General features: G+C 46.7%; 8 protein-coding genes across 8 annotated transcripts; 4 read left to right on the forward strand and 4 right to left on the reverse strand.

Annotated features, from left to right (window-relative positions):
* Positions 1-229: 229 nt before the first annotated feature.
* N7500_001475 (NAD(P)/FAD-dependent oxidoreductase) lies at positions 230-1,790 on the reverse strand (the record flags this gene model as incomplete). The annotated part of the gene is made up of 4 exons (XM_056672621.1): positions 230-492; positions 550-1,132; positions 1,187-1,476; positions 1,541-1,790. The coding sequence occupies 4 exons, from the start codon at positions 1,788-1,790 to the stop codon at positions 230-232; spliced, it is 1,386 nt and encodes a 461-aa protein (XP_056536140.1).
* A 456-nt stretch (positions 1,791-2,246) lies between these two features.
* On the reverse strand, positions 2,247-3,043 carry N7500_001476 (uncharacterized protein; the record flags this gene model as incomplete). Its single annotated transcript, XM_056672622.1, has 2 exons — positions 2,247-2,376; positions 2,439-3,043. The coding sequence occupies 2 exons, from the start codon at positions 3,041-3,043 to the stop codon at positions 2,247-2,249; spliced, it is 735 nt and encodes a 244-aa protein (XP_056536141.1).
* Positions 3,044-4,266: 1,223 nt separating this feature from the next.
* On the forward strand, positions 4,267-6,299 carry N7500_001477 (Amino acid/polyamine transporter I; the record flags this gene model as incomplete). The annotated part of the gene is made up of 7 exons (XM_056672623.1): positions 4,267-4,507; positions 4,571-4,610; positions 4,669-4,807; positions 4,859-5,210; positions 5,266-5,732; positions 5,801-6,079; positions 6,126-6,299. 7 exons carry the CDS (start codon positions 4,267-4,269, stop codon positions 6,297-6,299), a joined length of 1,692 nt encoding a protein of 563 aa, XP_056536142.1.
* Positions 6,300-6,346: 47 nt separating this feature from the next.
* Positions 6,347-8,672, reverse strand: N7500_001478 (Zn(II)2Cys6 transcription factor; the record flags this gene model as incomplete). Its single annotated transcript, XM_056672624.1, has 5 exons — positions 6,347-7,196; positions 7,253-7,411; positions 7,466-8,070; positions 8,122-8,554; positions 8,605-8,672. The coding sequence occupies 5 exons, from the start codon at positions 8,670-8,672 to the stop codon at positions 6,347-6,349; spliced, it is 2,115 nt and encodes a 704-aa protein (XP_056536143.1).
* A 1,052-nt stretch (positions 8,673-9,724) lies between these two features.
* On the forward strand, positions 9,725-11,268 carry N7500_001479 (uncharacterized protein; the record flags this gene model as incomplete). The annotated part of the gene is made up of 3 exons (XM_056672625.1): positions 9,725-10,612; positions 10,663-10,994; positions 11,049-11,268. 3 exons carry the CDS (start codon positions 9,725-9,727, stop codon positions 11,266-11,268), a joined length of 1,440 nt encoding a protein of 479 aa, XP_056536144.1.
* Positions 11,269-11,577: 309 nt separating this feature from the next.
* N7500_001480 (uncharacterized protein) lies at positions 11,578-12,863 on the reverse strand (the record flags this gene model as incomplete). The annotated part of the gene is made up of 4 exons (XM_056672626.1): positions 11,578-12,010; positions 12,069-12,513; positions 12,570-12,606; positions 12,669-12,863. 4 exons carry the CDS (start codon positions 12,861-12,863, stop codon positions 11,578-11,580), a joined length of 1,110 nt encoding a protein of 369 aa, XP_056536145.1.
* Positions 12,864-15,429: 2,566 nt separating this feature from the next.
* On the forward strand, positions 15,430-16,851 carry N7500_001481 (Major facilitator superfamily domain general substrate transporter; the record flags this gene model as incomplete). Its single annotated transcript, XM_056672627.1, has 2 exons — positions 15,430-15,497; positions 15,546-16,851. 2 exons carry the CDS (start codon positions 15,430-15,432, stop codon positions 16,849-16,851), a joined length of 1,374 nt encoding a protein of 457 aa, XP_056536146.1.
* Positions 16,852-17,139: 288 nt separating this feature from the next.
* N7500_001482 (uncharacterized protein) lies at positions 17,140-17,862 on the forward strand (the record flags this gene model as incomplete). Its single annotated transcript, XM_056672628.1, has 1 exon — positions 17,140-17,862. One exon carries the CDS (start codon positions 17,140-17,142, stop codon positions 17,860-17,862), a length of 723 nt encoding a protein of 240 aa, XP_056536147.1.
* Positions 17,863-17,908: the final 46 nt, after the last annotated feature.

Raw genomic sequence — 17,908 nt, forward strand, 5'->3', positions numbered from 1 at the left:
TGTGTATAATTGACTCAATGGGTTGAGATGAAATTTTCTAGGGAAAGAGTTGAAGGACAGCCAAAGAAGAGCCCTGAAGGTCATGTGAATGTCCGAGAAGGGAAGAGGCTGTGATCCATGGATGGCATAAAGTCTACTTGCATTTCCCAAATTGGCAACCGAGAAGGATTCCAATCATTGATGTGATAATGCAAGGCCATTCAAATACATAGTTGGTCACAAATTCAAATCACAATCTTGCTTGAGATTTCCCAGGAGTGCTAGCAAATATCTTGTTCTGGTGACTCTCAAGTCGGGATTGAGTAGACTTAAACAGACGTGGGAGTCCAGTTTGCACAAAATCGACATCACCGAGTATCATTTTTGCCAGACCCTCTGCCGCGAGGAAAATTTGGGGCATTCCATGTCCCGTGAAACCAGCGATGATATACTGATCCTTTTGTCCGGGGACATGACCAACATGCGGCAGTCCATCTGTCGAATATCCCATGACTATTGAGGGTGTGAGTTAGCTTGGCAGACTGGTGTATTAGAAATCGAACAACGTACTCCCTGTCCAGACTCTGTCCGTATATGCATGACTATCCTCCCAACCGACAAAATTCCGCTGCATATAATGATCCCAGTATCGGATAGCAGGCCCAAGTACCGAGCTATCATCACTGACATTGTACCAGCTGTCTAGATCATCAATAAAAGCCGGACGAGCACCGCCGACGACTATACTTCCATCAGCCCGTGGGATAAGGTAGTCATAATTCCAATTGTTCCAGCGCAGGGTGTAAGTATTAGTCAGACGAGGCGCGGTAGTACCCGGAGGAACGACGATTCGACTGCATGTTCCTCGGACAGGAATAATCTTCCCCTTGTACTGAGGGACCAGAGACGAAGTATAGGCATTTGTCGCTAAAATCACTTTCTTGGCGGCGATGGAACCTCGGGCAGTGTTCACGATCCAGGAATGACCCGATGTCGAGGAAGTAGACTGTGTCATTCCAGATACCGGTGTGTGCGTTTGCAAATTTACACCTTGGGAGATTGCCTTTTCCAACAGGTGCAGCACGAATTTGTATGGCCAAATGTGACCGGCATCATATGTGAAACAGCCCTGTGCACCTTTGACTCCGGAGAACTGGAATATCACTAGTTAGGACATCCGAGTAAGACGTTTCAAACATGCACTCACTTTCTCCGCCTCATTGATGGGGATATATCTCGCCTTGGCTGTTGGCTCACATCCCTTCTTGATCAATCCTTCATATCCCTCCTTGAGACTTGCACTACATTCCCGAGACAGCTGAACATCAATAGCCTTTGTGACCGTGTATTCACAGTCTATGTTTTCCCTTTTAACGAACTCCCTGAGAATTGAGACATGTTTAGCCTCGAAAGCTGCAACCTCAGCGGCGGCCTCGACGCCGTGATCAGCGGCCAAGCCAGCGATCCCGTTATATAAATCAGGTTTCATGTGTCCTCCTGCAAAAAATAAGGCACCTCAGTCAAGTCTACCAACTCTGATTCGTGACTATCCCAATCTTACCATTTCGACCGGTTGCGCCAGAACAAGCCTGCCGAGCCTCCAAGATCACAATCGAGGGCGGCTTCGACCTGGGTGCGATTTGATCGAAAATATGATGCACAACAGATGCTCCTGCATAACCAGCTCCTATGACGACAATATCGCACTCATGGGGTAGAGACTCGGTCGATCGATGGCTGTCTAGGAAGTGAGGCTCTGTCCGCCAGAATGACGTCATCCCATTTGGGACCGGAGTATGTTTCGATTCCATTGGGAGTCCAAGACAATTAGCGTTAGAATAGTGAATTGAATATCATTTGATATTTATTGACATTTATTGAGATCGAGGGTGAAGGGCTAGAGAGGCTGTCATCTCTCCCGGCGGCTTTTCCACCGGTAAGTTTCCCGGTCCTCGCCTCGCTAACGACGTTCAGGCCTACAGGGCGATAACCCTTTCCATTCTATTCTAAGGATTTGAGGGGCGGAGTTGAAAAATTGGAGACTGAGAGGCAAAAATATAATGAAACCCAATTCACATAGAATGGAACCAGCCGAGTTGGGAAATTGTTTACCGTCAGAGCAAGAATATACGAACAGTTGTAGAATATGACCTTGGCTAGTGTTATTGTAGGAAAATTTCTAATATTTACAAATGCGCAGGAGTTGATATATTGAATCGAAGGGCCATCATATTCAAATTGAACTATACTAAATTAAACACGAAAACTCAAGTCGACGCCTGGTGGGCAATGATCTTGTCCGCCATTCCTGGCAAAGTATCATCCATAACATCCATTTCTCCAAAAAGCTCTGACAAGGACTCCTTCTCCCAGACAGAGCAGTATGCCCCCTTGAATCTGTATGATTAACTGTCAGTAATTGGCTTTGGCAACTTCCAACTCAATGATGAAACACATACCCAGCCTTCCTCGCCGCAGAGACATCCCACATATGTGCCGCCGCAAACCAGGGTGTCTTCCCATCATTCTCCGACTTGAGCTTCTCCAACAAAGGACGATAAGCGTCCAAGTCAGGCTTACCGACACCGCCGTCATCACAAGAGAGCAAGTTCTCTGCAGGCAGCTCAACACCTGCATTATTGAAATAGCCACTCACACGGTTGATATCCGCTGCGGTGAAAGCCCACACCGTGAAACCGGCATCGCGCAATTTTTGGACACACTCTGCTGCACCAGGACGGAATTTGAGAAGTTGGTATTCCGTCATGATGTACTCCAGATCTTCGGGTGAAGCCCAGGTCCGGGGCTCAGCGATGCCGGCCATCCAGAGCATGCGATAGAACAGTGCGCGAAAAACCTCACCAAAGGGGACGTAGCTTTGTGCAAGACTCAGATTGGTGTACTCGCGCTCGGCTGCTTCCATCCAGGTGAACCCAAGAAGACGAGGCTTGATTCCTTCTGCGCGCAATCTATTGCCCAGGCGGACATCGATGGCGTCGAAAACATGATCGTAGGCGACGAGAGTTCCAACAATGTCAAAGACAACGTGCTTAGATGAGGACATGGTAGTTGATGTTGGAGTTTTTTTATTGACGATCTGGAGAAGGGTTATATTGAATGATATCGTTATCCTGAAGCACCTTTTTTGAGAGTGAGGAGGTTGACTTATAGATCAAAAGGATAGTGAGAAAAATCAAATAAGTAGTCAGGAACAGGTCAGCTTTGTTGGTTGTATCTTTGACCCCTAAGACTATGGATCATATAGTACCCCGCACCGGATGTGATTGTCAATCGTTGACAGTATAGATCGGAGATGATGTTAGATACTCGTAGCTAACCGCAGATAATAGAAAAATACTAGTACTGCATATACACTTACTAGTAATTACAAGTAAGATTAGAACATGCATGCGTAAGTGCTCTGATCTCCGCAGACTTTGACCTTCAGGTCCACGAAACTAGCAAGACATTTCTCTTAATAGAGCATTGTTGTAATGACAGTTTCGGAATTTCCACATGCACGGAAAAAGAAATAGAATTTCGCTCGCTGATAGTGTGTTTAGCATCGAGATAATACCCTGCTGAAAGAAAGCAGAGGAAGAGAGTGTTGGCTGCCGGTGTAAAGGTATATACCCACCGATCTCCCAAGATAGATATAAGACTGCGTCGCTATCGGTGTAGCTCTGATAGTCCTACTGGATTTTAGTGGATGACCTACATAACTTCACACCTCAAGCCTTCATTATATTTGCTGAGAGCCGCTGTAGTCATCTAGCGCCTCAGACCATGACTACCGCACAAGTGCACGGCGTGGTTTGAGCCTGTCGAGAATTCGGCATGAAATATGAGCACGACATTTATCTTCAAAACCGTTCTTATCTCTTTTTTAACAGATAATATATTCTAGCTGTCTCAAACGACTTCTAATCATATTTTCCTACTGCCGTTGTTCTGGCTTAGTATCTCGGTACTTACACCTTCAACTTACCTTGTAGGGTAGGCTTGAATTGTCGTTATAATGGAAATTATTCTGTTCATACTGGTACATACGGTAAAATATGGTTCTGATTACTTACTAGCCCCAAAGACACTGGCCGGTCCAGCACAGTGCCGCCGGGAAGTCAGCATTCGCTCCCGCCGGAATGCGACCTCGGGACATGGCGATGCCAGATAACGATAAGGATGCATCTAGCATTGACTAAATATGAGATATATCAATCAATAGCAGCTTTAAGATTTGCTTTCGCTGCAGCAAGCCTCTCGTCTACGACTTAAGGGGTTACCAGCATGAGCGAACCTCCAATGTCGATCGCGAAGGACGCAATTGATCTCAAAACAAGCGAGACACATGACATTGAACGCTCGGCGAGTTCAGGAACTGAGCGTCATGGTAGTACTATTGTCCTATCTGCGGCAGAAGATGCTGGGTACCATCGTTCCCTGACGAGACGTCAAATCATGATGATGACTTTTGGGGCCGGCATTGGTACTGGCCTTTGGGTGGGGACTGGACAAGCATTGCACTATGGTAGGCAGTGAAACACTAATATACACCCTGGGATTGAAGAATGCGATTACTGACATTGGATAGCCGGTCCTGCTGGTATGGCACTTACCTATACGATCACAGCGTAGGGTACTCCAGGACACGTTGCCCTTGTGTCCTCGTGACTAACGCCTTCTGCCCAGGATGATCGTGTACGCCCAATACTCTTCAATCGGCGAGATGACTACATACAAGCCGGTTCATGGTGGCTTTATCCGCCAGTGTGCTGAATATGTAGATCCGGCTTTCGGCTTTGCGATTGGTGTCAATTTCTGGTTTGCGGTACGTCAAACTCCTATAATATGAACATCGCATGTATTGACGTAGATAAAGTGGGTGATGATTATACCAGCAGAGATTACAGCAGCCATATCTGTCCTGAAATTCTGGCCAGAGACAGATGTTATGCCACTCGCGGCATTCATTACCATATTTCTAGTAGTCTTCGCGGCTGCAAATATGTTCCACGTCCGCGTGTATGGTTATATTGAGTATTATATGTCGTTCGTGAAGTGCCTCGCAGTTATCCTGATGATATTCTTCATGTTTATCATGACATCTGGAGGAATACCAGGAACGGATGGGCCAATCGAGTTTCGATACTGGAAGAACCCCGGGGCATTCAATAATGGAATAAAGGGCATCGCTAAAGCTTTCGTACAGGCAGCCTTCAGCTTTGGTGGTGGTATGATATCCGAGATGCGAGCAAAATTCCAGAAGAATGTACTAATTGAAATTAGGTGAGCATATCGCTGTTATAGCTGGTGAAGTAGCTGATCCCCGTCGCACTATCAAGAAAACAGTTCGACCCGTTTTCTGGAGAATGTTTACCTTCTTCGTGGTCAATATCTGGCTCGTTGGAATGTGTGTACCATCCAACGACACCGATCTTATCAACGCCAGCGGGACTTTGGGAAGCCCCTTTGTCATTGCAATCAAGCGAGCGGATGTCTATGGGTTAGCACACGCAATCAATGGTTTTATCTTCCTTAGTGTCATCAGCTGTGGTATTACCAGTGTTTATATCGCAAGTCGAAGTTTGACAGCACTCGCCGATTTACAGATCATCCATCCGGTCTTCGGAAGAAAGGACTCACAGGGTCGGCCCTATGTGTCCTTGGCTATCAGCTTGGGCCTTGGTGGTGGACTGGGTTATCTTAACTGCAACAGTGTGGGAACTTTGGTGTATAGTTGGTTCTCTGCCTTGGTAAGTCCAAAGTACACCCAGCCCGGAGGAAGGCTTTTATGAGATGAATTATTGACAGTTCAACACAGGTGGCAATAGCCACGCTTTTCCAATGGGGCTGTATTTATATAGCCCATCTTCGCTTCCGACAGGGTCTTCGAGCCCAAGGCAAGGATCTTAGCGCACTTCCGTTCAAAGGTCTTCTCACCCCATGGGCGCAATATATCAGTCTCACCATTGTGGTGTTTATCTTCGGTTGTCAATTCTACCTGGCTTGCTGGCCATTCGGAGAAAAGGGTTCGGTAAAGAGCTTCTTCTCTTCTTATCTCGCAGCTCCGTTATTCTTCTTCGATTACTTGGGATATAAGGTGAGTGCTTCAACTATGACTGATGAAGGATATCTGACTTTGGCAGTGGTATTTCAAAACAAAGATAGTCAAGCCAATCGACATGGACTTCGGTCCTGCCAAAGCGTTTGATGAGCAGGACCTCATCAATGCTATTGCAGCTGAAGACACGGAGCGAGATCCAGAGAAGAACGACCAGAAAAATTGGAGAAAGCGTGCGCAGTATATGATATTTGGATAGGTGAAGCAGTCGTGAAAGATCTTAGTTCTATGTTTCTCAATATGAATTCACTTTGACAGCGATGAAAGATTATACGTATTAAACTCAAAATCACCATTTGACCAGTCAGGGTCAAAAAGAGTCGTCATTTCGTTCAGTTCTGGAAGTGCAAAAGGCTCCGTGCCAGGAGTAAGATGTGCCAATGGACTAAACGAAGATAGCTCGAGATTTCCACTTGCTGGTTTGTCCTTCTTTAGCGACTGCGTCCAGTCTTTGAACTTTGAATATGCAGAGATGGAACCTTGATCACTCTGCGACTGGAAAACGTTGTCTTCTTCAGGTGCGGCTAGAAGCTGGCTGATAGCTGCTTCGATAGACTCCAGGTATGATATCTCCGATTTCGAAGAGCTTCCACCAACCATCTGACGTATCAGACCCATTCCGCGGTGCAGGCCATCTTGGAGTCTCTGGGACCTTCCCGAGTTGAGGCTTTCTGCAAGAATGACCAGAATAGCCGCACGACAAGCACCAAATTCATTATAAGAAGCACGACAAAGACCGACATGGTCCGATAATGATTGTAAAGTGTTGAGAATATCCAAAGCGCTCGATACGCAGTCGTCCACCAAAGCCGACCGAGACGCACGTCCTGAATCATGATCTGCGCCAATGATAGCCTCACCTGGTTGTTTTCTGTCATCAACAAAGATGAACGCACGACCCATGTAGACATATATGAGCAGATAGCACAATCTGAGATGCGCGTTCTGTCGGAAATTCGGGCCTTGCGAGCACAGGTCTCGACATTCTCTAGTGGCTGGGAGCGAATCCCACCACTGCTTGATACTTGCCCTCACCTGCAAAAGACGCTCTAAATAATCAGACAGGAGTCTTTTGGGACATTTTTTAAATTGCGTACTACCGAAGTATTAGTCTATAGTTGATAAACAGATTGCCCAATCTGAGCCACTTACAGTGTTTCAGAGACCTCCCCTAAATATGGAATCAATTTATGAAACGCCATTAGGTTTGCAAATCGTGGTGACTCAAACGTAGAGCAGTCTCTTGGCATGTCAGCGTTGATTTCAGATCGCGCGATTGACATCGGGCGTCCGTGCAAGATGCTAATATATCTATGAAATATCGGAGGTTAGCTTGCGTCGAAGATGCCCTTTTGATTTTCATACTTTTCAACTGTGTATGCCGTCCAAAATAACCGATTCCTGATTTCTATGGTTCTAGCGTCACAGTTGCCGCCTTCGTATCTTCGATGCATCCCGTTTTGAATAGCCATCTTCATTGCAAGACCGTAGTATGTGTAAGCAAGGCCACCTGTGGAAACTGGCAGTGCATATGTGGCGAGAAGCAAGAAGACCTGGACACTTTCATGAGAAGCAACCAAAAGAACATCTGGAATAAGCTTGCATGCCGCATGGTAGAAGATTAGGCCGACAGAGTCTTCAGAGCATAAGTTGAGCTCTTCTGTGACCTCCGAATCGGGAGTCGGCTTTTCGTCCTCCATATGGGCTACCTGAGTTCCAATGGCCAAAGTAATGAAAACCGAGCATACCCACGGAAAGTCAATGGCCGTATATGTAGTTGCCGAGCTGTAACAGAGAGCCACCTTCTCTTCAATCCATTTCCGTTCCATGTAAAAGGAGTTGATCTCGACGTATTTGAAGAACATGGTAACGAGGAAGTCGGCAATAGGTCTCGGTGGTAAATGTGTCATTGTCTCCAGTATGATATTGGGTGAGGACTGAAGCTGCGTTGGTCGCCAGTATTCTTTAACCTGCTGTCAATCGTTAGACCCTCTTGAGAGCTCGCAGGAATATATACAAACACTGGAATTAGGCTGGTCTATTTGGCAGCTCATTTTGTGCCGTAATTTCTGGGAAAATGTCCAGTGAGAAAATTCCCCGGCGTAATGCGCCACATTATTTGATACGAAATGAACATCGAATGATTCGTTGATATCTAGGGTAGTTTCCGGCCGGGTAGTGCTCGTCGAGCTTTGTAATTGATCCGCAATACGGCAGACATTCTCCTCGTCCAAAGGAACATCGCCAAGAAAATGGCGAGCAATATACTCCAGGCTTTCTATTCGCCGACTGTCGTCTCTCGGAGCGGACGTGACGGGGGCGGAAGAGGGACAAGGGGATGTCGCTCTCGGTATCGGTTGGCCTTGAAATTGGCATGATCGACCTAGTCGTTGACATCTCCAACAGGGAGGACCCCCCTCACACTTCTCCTTTTGCTTTCTGCATGTCTCGCAACTTGGGGATTGTCAATGGGAAGTACGGAGTGAGATTGAGAATTGACTTACGCCAGAGAGGCACGTCTCCTGTCCCCACGTTTACGCTTACCATGAGTTGGTTCTCGGTCGAGAGTCATAGCAGAGGTATAGAAGAGATGAAGAAGAGAAACAGGCGACCTTATCGACCTTATCTCTTATCTTTGGGTTTGCGGGGTAAAAAGATAACCGCCAAGCATGCACGTTCATCTCCTTGTAGCTCCTTGTAGCTCCTAGTAGAGAAAGCAGCTGCAAAAATCCATCATTGGCCTGTTTGTGTGCAGTCATCCAAGGATCATCGTTTTCCAACCGTAGGCAATGAGTCATGCTACTTTTGAGTAATATTCACAACCAATCAACGATATAAGAGCACGTTGGACGAAGTCGCTGTACCACTCCTCTCGAGTCCCTTCTTTGAGCCAAATATTGACACAAATTACCATTCAAACGATAGCCAAGCATGGAAGTGTCACACCCATAAATAATCAAATACGGTCACTACCCCCTATATTGTCCTGATGCTTGCCTCAGAAAAGATGTGGGCCATTGCCCATGCTCCACAGTCTTTTCTGGAGATCCTCAAATCACCCGGCTATTTGTGAGTCGTCGAGCTGGGCGCGAAAGGAGATCTACCCTATATCTGGATTCGTGTGGTAGCCTCGCTGCCGGGGGAAATGATGCTGAGAAAGGGTTCCCATATGATACCAACCACCAGCGGGTCCACCGGCAATACGCTGAGGAGGTCTTCATCTTGCTTGCCTCGTAGATTCCAGAAGGAGCTGTTCCTTGTGTTCCGAGAACGTTAACTCATTTACATTGCTAGATTTTAAAGCTTGGAACCCTGTGAACTCGTGTAGTCATGGATCTCTTGGTACTCAATGGAGCGTTGCCCTTTACAATGGCAAGAGCAGACAAATGGCAGGAGGATCTGGCGTCCTTTTGGGAAAGAGCGATCCTCACGCCTTCCATCGTTTGCCGACTTTGATTCTTCCCATGTTTTGATTTGCTCTTCTCTCTCTTTCTTTCTCTTCTCTTTCACTGCCAATCCAGTCTTCGACCCAGTTCTCTTCTTCCTTGTATGAGCCTCCACAACGCATCCGCTGCTCATTTCCACTTCCATATCAGCCCGTGTGGCTAGTGACTTAGGCACAAAATGGCAACGGGGGCCTGTTACTGGAGTGGCAATGGTACTTACTGCTGCCCTTGCCTTGGCCGAGGACAGTCTGATGAGTCCGAGTATTCATCGACCTGTTGCCCGGAGTGTGGACATCCAATCAGTTACCATTTCAGACTGAGGCGTAAGCTGTTCCTTCTCTCTGTCAAAAACATTTTTAACGCTCTTTTAGCGCACCCGTCAGATCCTACTGCTAGTCAGGTCCTCCACCCAAGACATCAAACCGTGAGAAAGCTTTCCAAACTCCTTCATGAAGAAAGAGTAGTGCTTGCTCGTGGAACTCCGTCATCGGGAAAGTCCTTTCTCGCCAAATCTCTGGATATCTTCCTCCGTGGACAGGGGGTGAAATCGATTTACATGGCCCGTTTCCCTCCTAGATTAGAGGGTGGTCCCACCGTGTTGCAATCTCTGGTAGAGGCCTGTAACATGTGCGGTTTTGTGGCATTCACTCACGACATTATCCGCCACAAATTCGTCTTTCTCATCGATGACGCACACACAACCTACAACAACTCTGAGTTGTGGTTACTTCTGCATTCGGTGAATCAAGATCGCCTCAAGGGCATACCAGGGGCCAGCTTCTGTATTTTCAGTGCATTCGGTACCCCAGATAGGGGTGTTATGCCACATAACATGGGGAGTGACCTGTTGGTATTCAACAAAAGTCAACGCCTTTTCCTGTCCGATCGTTTTACTAAGGAGATCACCCTTTTCTACACCCCAAAGGAATTTGATCTCTATGTCAAAATGCATCGCCAGGGTCGAGGATCCGACTACAAAATCTGCGAAGTTTTGAAACATTGGATCTATGGCTTGACCGAGGGCCAACCTGAGTTGATGGACGCATTTATGCATCTCTGCGACATGGTATGTGATTTTCCTGTATTAAAATTCCTGTCGTGTTAACATTCCCCCAGTGGTATGAGGCATGGTACAAGAAATATGGCGTTGACTTCATGAGCTTCGATGACTATGAAATTAGTCAATTCTTCCAAGTTCGCGGCATGCTGGAAGCTACAATCGCGGCAAGTGTAGACTTCATTGGTCTTCCCCTTTCGCCCGAAACCTTTTTCCCTCCTGAACAGGAGTTTGAGGTTCTTCGCCAGGCTCATCACACCGCCGCTCAAGGCCTTTTGTTTGACCCACAAAGTGAGGCCATGTTATCATGCCTCACGAAAGGTTGGCTGCACATGGAAGAAGCCCGGGAAGGAGGGTTCAAATGTTACTTTCCAACCACGTTTCACGATCGGTGCGAGACATCCTTTCTATTTGATCAAATCTGCCATGTGTACTAATGATATAGACTCGTGGAATACCTAATCGGAGTCCAAGAGCTCAGATATCCCACCCCGCCTAGCTTGAACAGAACGGAGCTTGAGCTGATGATGAAAATGCAAAACATGACAATTTCCCGAGGCCGGAAGAAGATGGATGGTGAGCTGGTGGGAAGGCTATTTGACTCGCGCTTGAACCACACACGATCCTTGCAAGTCGTGAGGGGCTTGCTGAATTTAATTCTATGAGCGAAGAACATACGTGCATTTGGCGAACGATGGATTGATGCGACATCGTTAATCTGTGTTGATTCCTTACCACGCTGTCGTATGTAAGTGTAGTTTGCGTTTGTGAATCCACTGTCACTGTCACAATCTAAGTTGACAAGAATGATTGATCGATAAGTAGCCTCATATAGCATTCGTTGTAGTATCTCTCTAGATAATTTCTTCCAATTCTACCGGGGTAAGTAAAAAATGGGAAAGGTTTATGCGAAACATTTTTAATGTACAAGCTTTTTTGATTAAATCTGCCGTATCATAATTTCCGTCAGGGGCTCATCTTTGATCCACCGAAAATGAGATCGTGACCTCTTCTTTGACCCGAATCTTAGCGTTGGAAAATCTCACATCATCTTTGCTAGCCTTTCCACGCAAGAAGTTCAATGGCCAGCCAGGGAAACTGGTCAATTGAATCTCATCACCATCAGGGCCCTCTTCCTCATCTTCCGATTCGTGGTTTCTCGAACGACGATTCCGAGTGCCCCCTGAACCATAATCTTCTTGTTTCCTGGAAGCAGACTTCTTGATGCCCAAAATGGCCCACCAGCGGCGGAATAAAGGCGAAAAGGTCGGCAGACAGGCGCAGACAATTCCGACAAAAGGTTCAACGCAGGACCACACAAAGACAGGCGCAATTGTCCAGGAGGGATCGTCAGATTGTGTGTGTTTGTGCAAGAAAACAACGCGAACGACACCGGCAATGCAGACACTATAATGGGGTTGATTAGCATGGGTTCTCAATTTCCCGAAGTTCCATGAAGACTCACAAACCACCGAGCAGCAAGATACTGGTGACAGCCATGCGCTGGGACTTGGGCATTTGCAGATTCCAGATGATAGGAGCTGGAACACACAGGATCATGACATCAATGACGACAGAAAAGATTCCGTTGATGAAGAAGAATTGACGAACGTCTATACATGTTCCTTCGGCTGTGGGATCTGTGTATTGCTCCCAGAAGAATGATGTCGGACGACATCCAACTGAAATGGTGACAATGGCAGCAATGAAGTAGCCTAAAACGACGGCCATGGCGTAATATAGGGACCAGCGGAGGTTAAAAATGCGACGATAAAACATAACGATTGAGGATTTGGTCAATGTGACGGTCGTGGAGTAGAGGAAGACATGTGCGAAAAGGAGCTTCCAGAGCGCGATAAAATCGGAATTGGTGAGAGCTTGTTGGTGCCATCCATTTTTGTATTTGATACCTTTAGGGATCCAGAGTCAGCAAGGAAGTTTGAGGTTCGACTCTTAATATACTCACTGACGATCACGCATATACCAGTGCCGTAGGCAAACCACTATATTGCAGATGATAGGTCAGCCTGAAGATCCATTGATCAGTATAATTGTTCAGACATACCAAAGACGCCACGATCAAAAGGTCATCCAGACCAAAATTCGTCTGAGTTGTCTTTGCGCGTGTATATACGCGCAGTAGAACCGCCAGGGTTCCAATAATCATCAACGTAATGACAGCACCCAGCATCTGGGGTTGCTGATTCTCGGCCAGGTCGATGCCCGGAGGCGCAGGGCCAAAATCGCCAGTGGCCTTCATTGAAAGGAAACACGAAGCATATGTGAAGTTGGTGAATCGCGGAGACTCCAGTTATCTCGACCTGGGATTATTTAAATGTCAAACGATAGATCCATATCGGGTTAGTTGGCCGTTCAAGACGGTTCCAAGGGTGAGGATGGGGCTAGAGGTCTCCCGAGGTCCTGAAGAAATGACAGATCCCGAGGTCAATGTAGAGCTATGGACTATCTCCAAGTTTGCGTATAGTATAGACTTGGATCAGATTCAAAATACCAGCTAGAAGGTCTAGAGACGAGGTCTGAGATGATACAAGGGATTCATAGAGTCGAGGCACAAAAGTTGATCTGCGCTGTGAAGACGCACATGAATATCAAGCATATTCTACAGAAACGTCAAATTTTTCATCATCCAATCAGAAGAAAATAATCAATTAATCAAATAATATCAATAACCGAATCCATGGACGGTAGACAGCCAGTGGATCCCAAGTTCATCTATACAAAGCCCAAGTGGGCCCTAATTAATCCACTTTGCACTTCGAGACGTTTGAAAGATGAGATTAAGGCAATTGACCTGATCCATTCCTGTTCAGATTGAGATGAACATTCCTCTGACTTTTTCTCCTACTTCTTCCTATCGTTTTGCGGGTGACAGGGATCCATTTTGCGGGGATAGCCGCGCGCTCCTGAGTCTAGATCCAGGCTAATATGGATGTTGGCGGAACATCGTACGTTGTTTGGAAATTTTAAAATGGAACCGTCAAATCTAGACCGACAGCTCCGAAATTCGATACCCCTAATATTATTATATCTGAAAGAGAGCCAAACATGTCACTCGAAATCCATCTGCCCGAAAGGCATCCGACTACACATATCTATATCTCAGCCCTCGTCAAGTCTGCATTTCCTTTTTCCGATCTCTGTCTCCCATTGATATTCAGGGCCCTCTAAAATTCAACGTCGCTTATACTCGGCAGTCGAATTCTACAGGTGGATCTCCTACACATCATACGTTCGATCTTGAGTTCGCGTTGGTACGACTTGCATGAGATGCGAACTAATGGACTTTAAGCGCAGATTTTTCGATATGGCACCATAGAATTTCCCCTTTAGTAACATCCTCACTATGATTGCCGACGGCCTTGGTCATCCACTATTGGAATGGCGTTCTGATCGCTTCCAAATAGTGCTTGCTTTATTAGCGTAGCTTCAGGCGGGTCAAAAGAACATGTCTCTTTTCTTGAATAATTGCTCAGCTCACTAGTATCCTAGCTCAAACTATCACATCACTGATCTAGAATATGCTGGATGCAAGTTCCTTTTCTGTCCCTCTTATAGGTGCTCGGCCTAAGAGCGCGGGAAGGAGTCCGAGGAAGTTTCGACGAAGCATTCAATTTTTCTACTCTCCTCGGCTTTGATTCTATAAAATATAGCTTGATAGCCAGGGGATTTATCTTCCAGCCGGATTGTTCCGAGCATGACTCAGAGAAACCATTGTCGCAGAAATCTCCGATGGATTGTGCATGTCTACAATGTGGATTCGAAGGATCTATCCGTCATCCAACTATACCCCGTTAGTGCCATCGTTACCCACAGGCCAGCTGAAATACCGTGGTTCCAAATGAGAGCGGAGAAGACTGGAACTCCCCCATCATGATCGAGATTTCCACTATCATTTTAAATTCCTAGGAGACGAATCTGTTGACACTCAAGGCTTTGAGCCCTCTGTTGTCCCGTTTGCTACTAGAATATGTTACGGGAAAGTCTTGACTGATTATAAATTCAATTCTTTGTCGGGCAGTGCATGATTCTCATATATACTATTTGAAGGGCAGACATGAATGCATTTGACGAGTCTGTAAAGCTACCGAGGTCTTTAAGGGAGAGACATCGTCCAAGGTGCAAAATCTCCGTGAAGCCGCTGTTTATCTCGAAAGGCATAGATCCGAATTCACTAGACAATACCCTTCGATGAAAATGGTCCCTAGAAACAGATTGCCTTGCATTAGCGAGCAGATAGGAGCCTGGGGCTTATACGCTACAGTATACTCCAAGCTCACCTTGTATGATTCTCTTGGGCAAAATTCAAAATCAGTGCCAAAAGTTCGAGTGTTCTTGTACGACTGCGCAGAATCAAAATCGGATGCTTCGCCTAATCATAGATACCCTTTCTTTGAATGGTACGACAGAGCCATCGGAAAAACATTCGCTTCCTCATTATAGCAGCTCTGACAGATTGGAGATGGGTGCGCCAACACGATGGGATCCACCTGGTCCGCAAATTTGAGATGTTGGTCGCACTGGTCCACTCATAGTAAAGCCATGCCTTCAGATCAAATTGGTCTTTATGACATTTGTGTATAGAAACTCTAGATATGAATCAAAAGTGCATCTTCGTGTATGATTGAACATCCTCGGTCAATGTAGTGTATACCCCGCAATGACTCAGACGGTTAGGGCTAAACCGGGTTGATAGAAGAATTGCCCAGGCAATCTCATTCAATTCATCTCACCTCACTTTTACATCTTCATTCCTCAGCCTCTAGTCTAAACACAGCTCATGCACTGAATACGCACTAGAGTGCAAGATGGAACGTCCTATAGCACCAATGCATGTCGACGGAGGTCTAGTAGCCTCACGAAATCCAAATAATATGTATGCACTGCAGGCTTCGCCATAAGGAGTTCATTAACACGACCGCAGGCATGCAATCGTCATCATTATCGCCTCGACAACTCTCGTCTTCACAGGATGTGGAATAAATTTCGCATTTGGTGTCTTCCAAGAGCTCTACGACTCAATGTCAAAGGAACCAAACAGCCCCTTCACCGGCGCAACACCAGCGCAAATTGACCTAATCGGCACACTCTCAATCGCACTGATGACCATCGGTGCTCCATTTGCAACAGCATGGACAAAACAATATTCCCCTCGATATGTCATTTGGGCTAGTGGGATTATTCACTCAAGCGCTCTGCTTTTCGCAAGCTTCAGCCAACATCTATGGCAATTTATCCTCACCCAGGGCGTTCTTCTGGGCATCGCCACATGTTTAACGTATATGCCATCTGTCACGGTGGCACCGACCTGGTTCTCCCAGCACCGCGGACTAGCAATGGGAATAATTCTCGCAGGGACCGGAATCGGCGGCGTCGCGTGGCCACTGGCTTTTCGATACCTCATCGAGTCTGTCGGATTCCGCAACACGCTCCGCGTCACGGCGGGGATCTCCTTCGTATTCATCTGCGGATCGGGGACATTTATACGCTGGCCTGCTAGTCAGATCGCTCGTATTCAAGCCGAGAATGCCGCTTCTACCCGGTCCACAACGTTTTTCCGCCTTCCATTGGTTGACTGGCGAGTCGTTCAGAGCCGCAAGTTCGTCGCTCATGCTTTGGGTGCAGCGTTGCAATCTGCTGCATACTATACACCAGTATTCTTTTTCGCATCTTTTGCCCGTACACTCGGTTACTCACAGGCAACATCGGCGAATTTTATTGCCATCTCAAATGCTGCAAACGCCCTAGGCAAGGTTGTCATTGGTCACGCAGCTGACCGGATGGGAAGACTTAATACCCTAGTATTGACCACCCTCATTTCAGCCGTTTCCGTCCTCGCATTGTGGCTTCCCTCATGTCTATCCACCACACAATCTACCGGTAGTACACTCTTCATCACATTCACGATATTCTATGGCGTCTTTGCATCAGCATACGTCGCTCTTTTCCCGACAAGCCTGGTAGAGTTGTTCGGTGTGCAGAACTTCGTCAGTGTTAATGGCTTACTCTATATGGTGCGCGGCTTTGCGACGTTAGTTGGAACCCCAGTTGCTGGTGCGCTGATCCGCGGAAGCGGCGAGAAGAGTGTCGGTCCACGAAGCTATGAGAATACCAGCGTTATGGTTGGTGTATTATTGGTAACGGCGACTTTGGCTGTGGTTTGGGCGCGACTTGAGGCTATTCTCACCCTTGATGCTGCAGTAGGGCGCAGAATGAAGTGGTTGATGTAAATCTATCACGCAGAGACCGAATGGGATTTGTCGCCCGAAAATTGTGAGAATACCTCCAATAGCATAACTGTACATTAACAATATTTACCATCAGCTGTGGAATCGAATAAAATCTCCTCTCGATTCAATCAAACATGATATCCAGGGCTAAAGAGTCGTAAATATCACGGAACAAGCAAGCAGACCCTACCCTTACGTCTGCGACTTAACCCCGCCAGCACCTACGCAATCCCACATTCCCTCATTGTCATCTCTCGCCGGCTTTCAATCTAAAGCACACACCACACTATGAGCCACAACGCTGCAGAAATGGATATTCAGATTGAAACAGAGAGGATTGAAAGGGAAAGGAAGTGGGAGCAGTACTCAATTCCCCGAATGACTCAGATCGTTCCTGGTCTCGTTCTTGGAAATGTCCAGTCATCGTGGAACATCAAAATGCTTATGGACAACCGTATCAAAGCAATCGTCTCTCTTTCTGATGGCCCGTGGGCATTGTGGAGGTCTCACACAAGAAGGGCAGTTCCAGAAGATCATCACAAATGGGTTCAAGCCGCAGACTCGCCAACGCAAGACCTCCTTAAGTACATGCGTGATATCTGCGATTTTATCGACCAGCTCGCATCTCCTGAACTCTCTTCATTGGCCTCCTTACCTGTTGATGCCCAGCACATAACGGACGATAAGCCAGAGGCGATCATGATCCACTGTGACCTCGGCATCTCACGCTCACCAACGGTCGTCATTGCCTATCTTATGTGCAAATTGCACATTCCCCAAACGGAGGCATTGGAGTTTGTGAGAATGAAACAAACGCCAATACGAGTCAGACCAAGCACAAATTTTGCCCGTCAACTTCAAGTATGGGACGAGGTCGGATATCAAGTATGGGCAGACGAAGAGAAGACTGTTCCGAAGGCGCCATATAAAGCGTATCTGGAGCATCGGGCTGTCCTCCTGGAAAAGTCGGGGCTTACTGGGAACGAGCCACTTGCACCTTTGTCCCTTTGATGATAGATTTCCATTTCTACACAATGTTGTTGAGATGATTACATGT

Source organism: Penicillium coprophilum (genome assembly GCF_028826855.1).
Source record: "Penicillium coprophilum strain IBT 35676 chromosome Unknown utg000002l_segment0_segment0, whole genome shotgun sequence".
Lineage (NCBI taxonomy): Eukaryota > Fungi > Ascomycota > Eurotiomycetes > Eurotiales > Aspergillaceae > Penicillium > Penicillium coprophilum.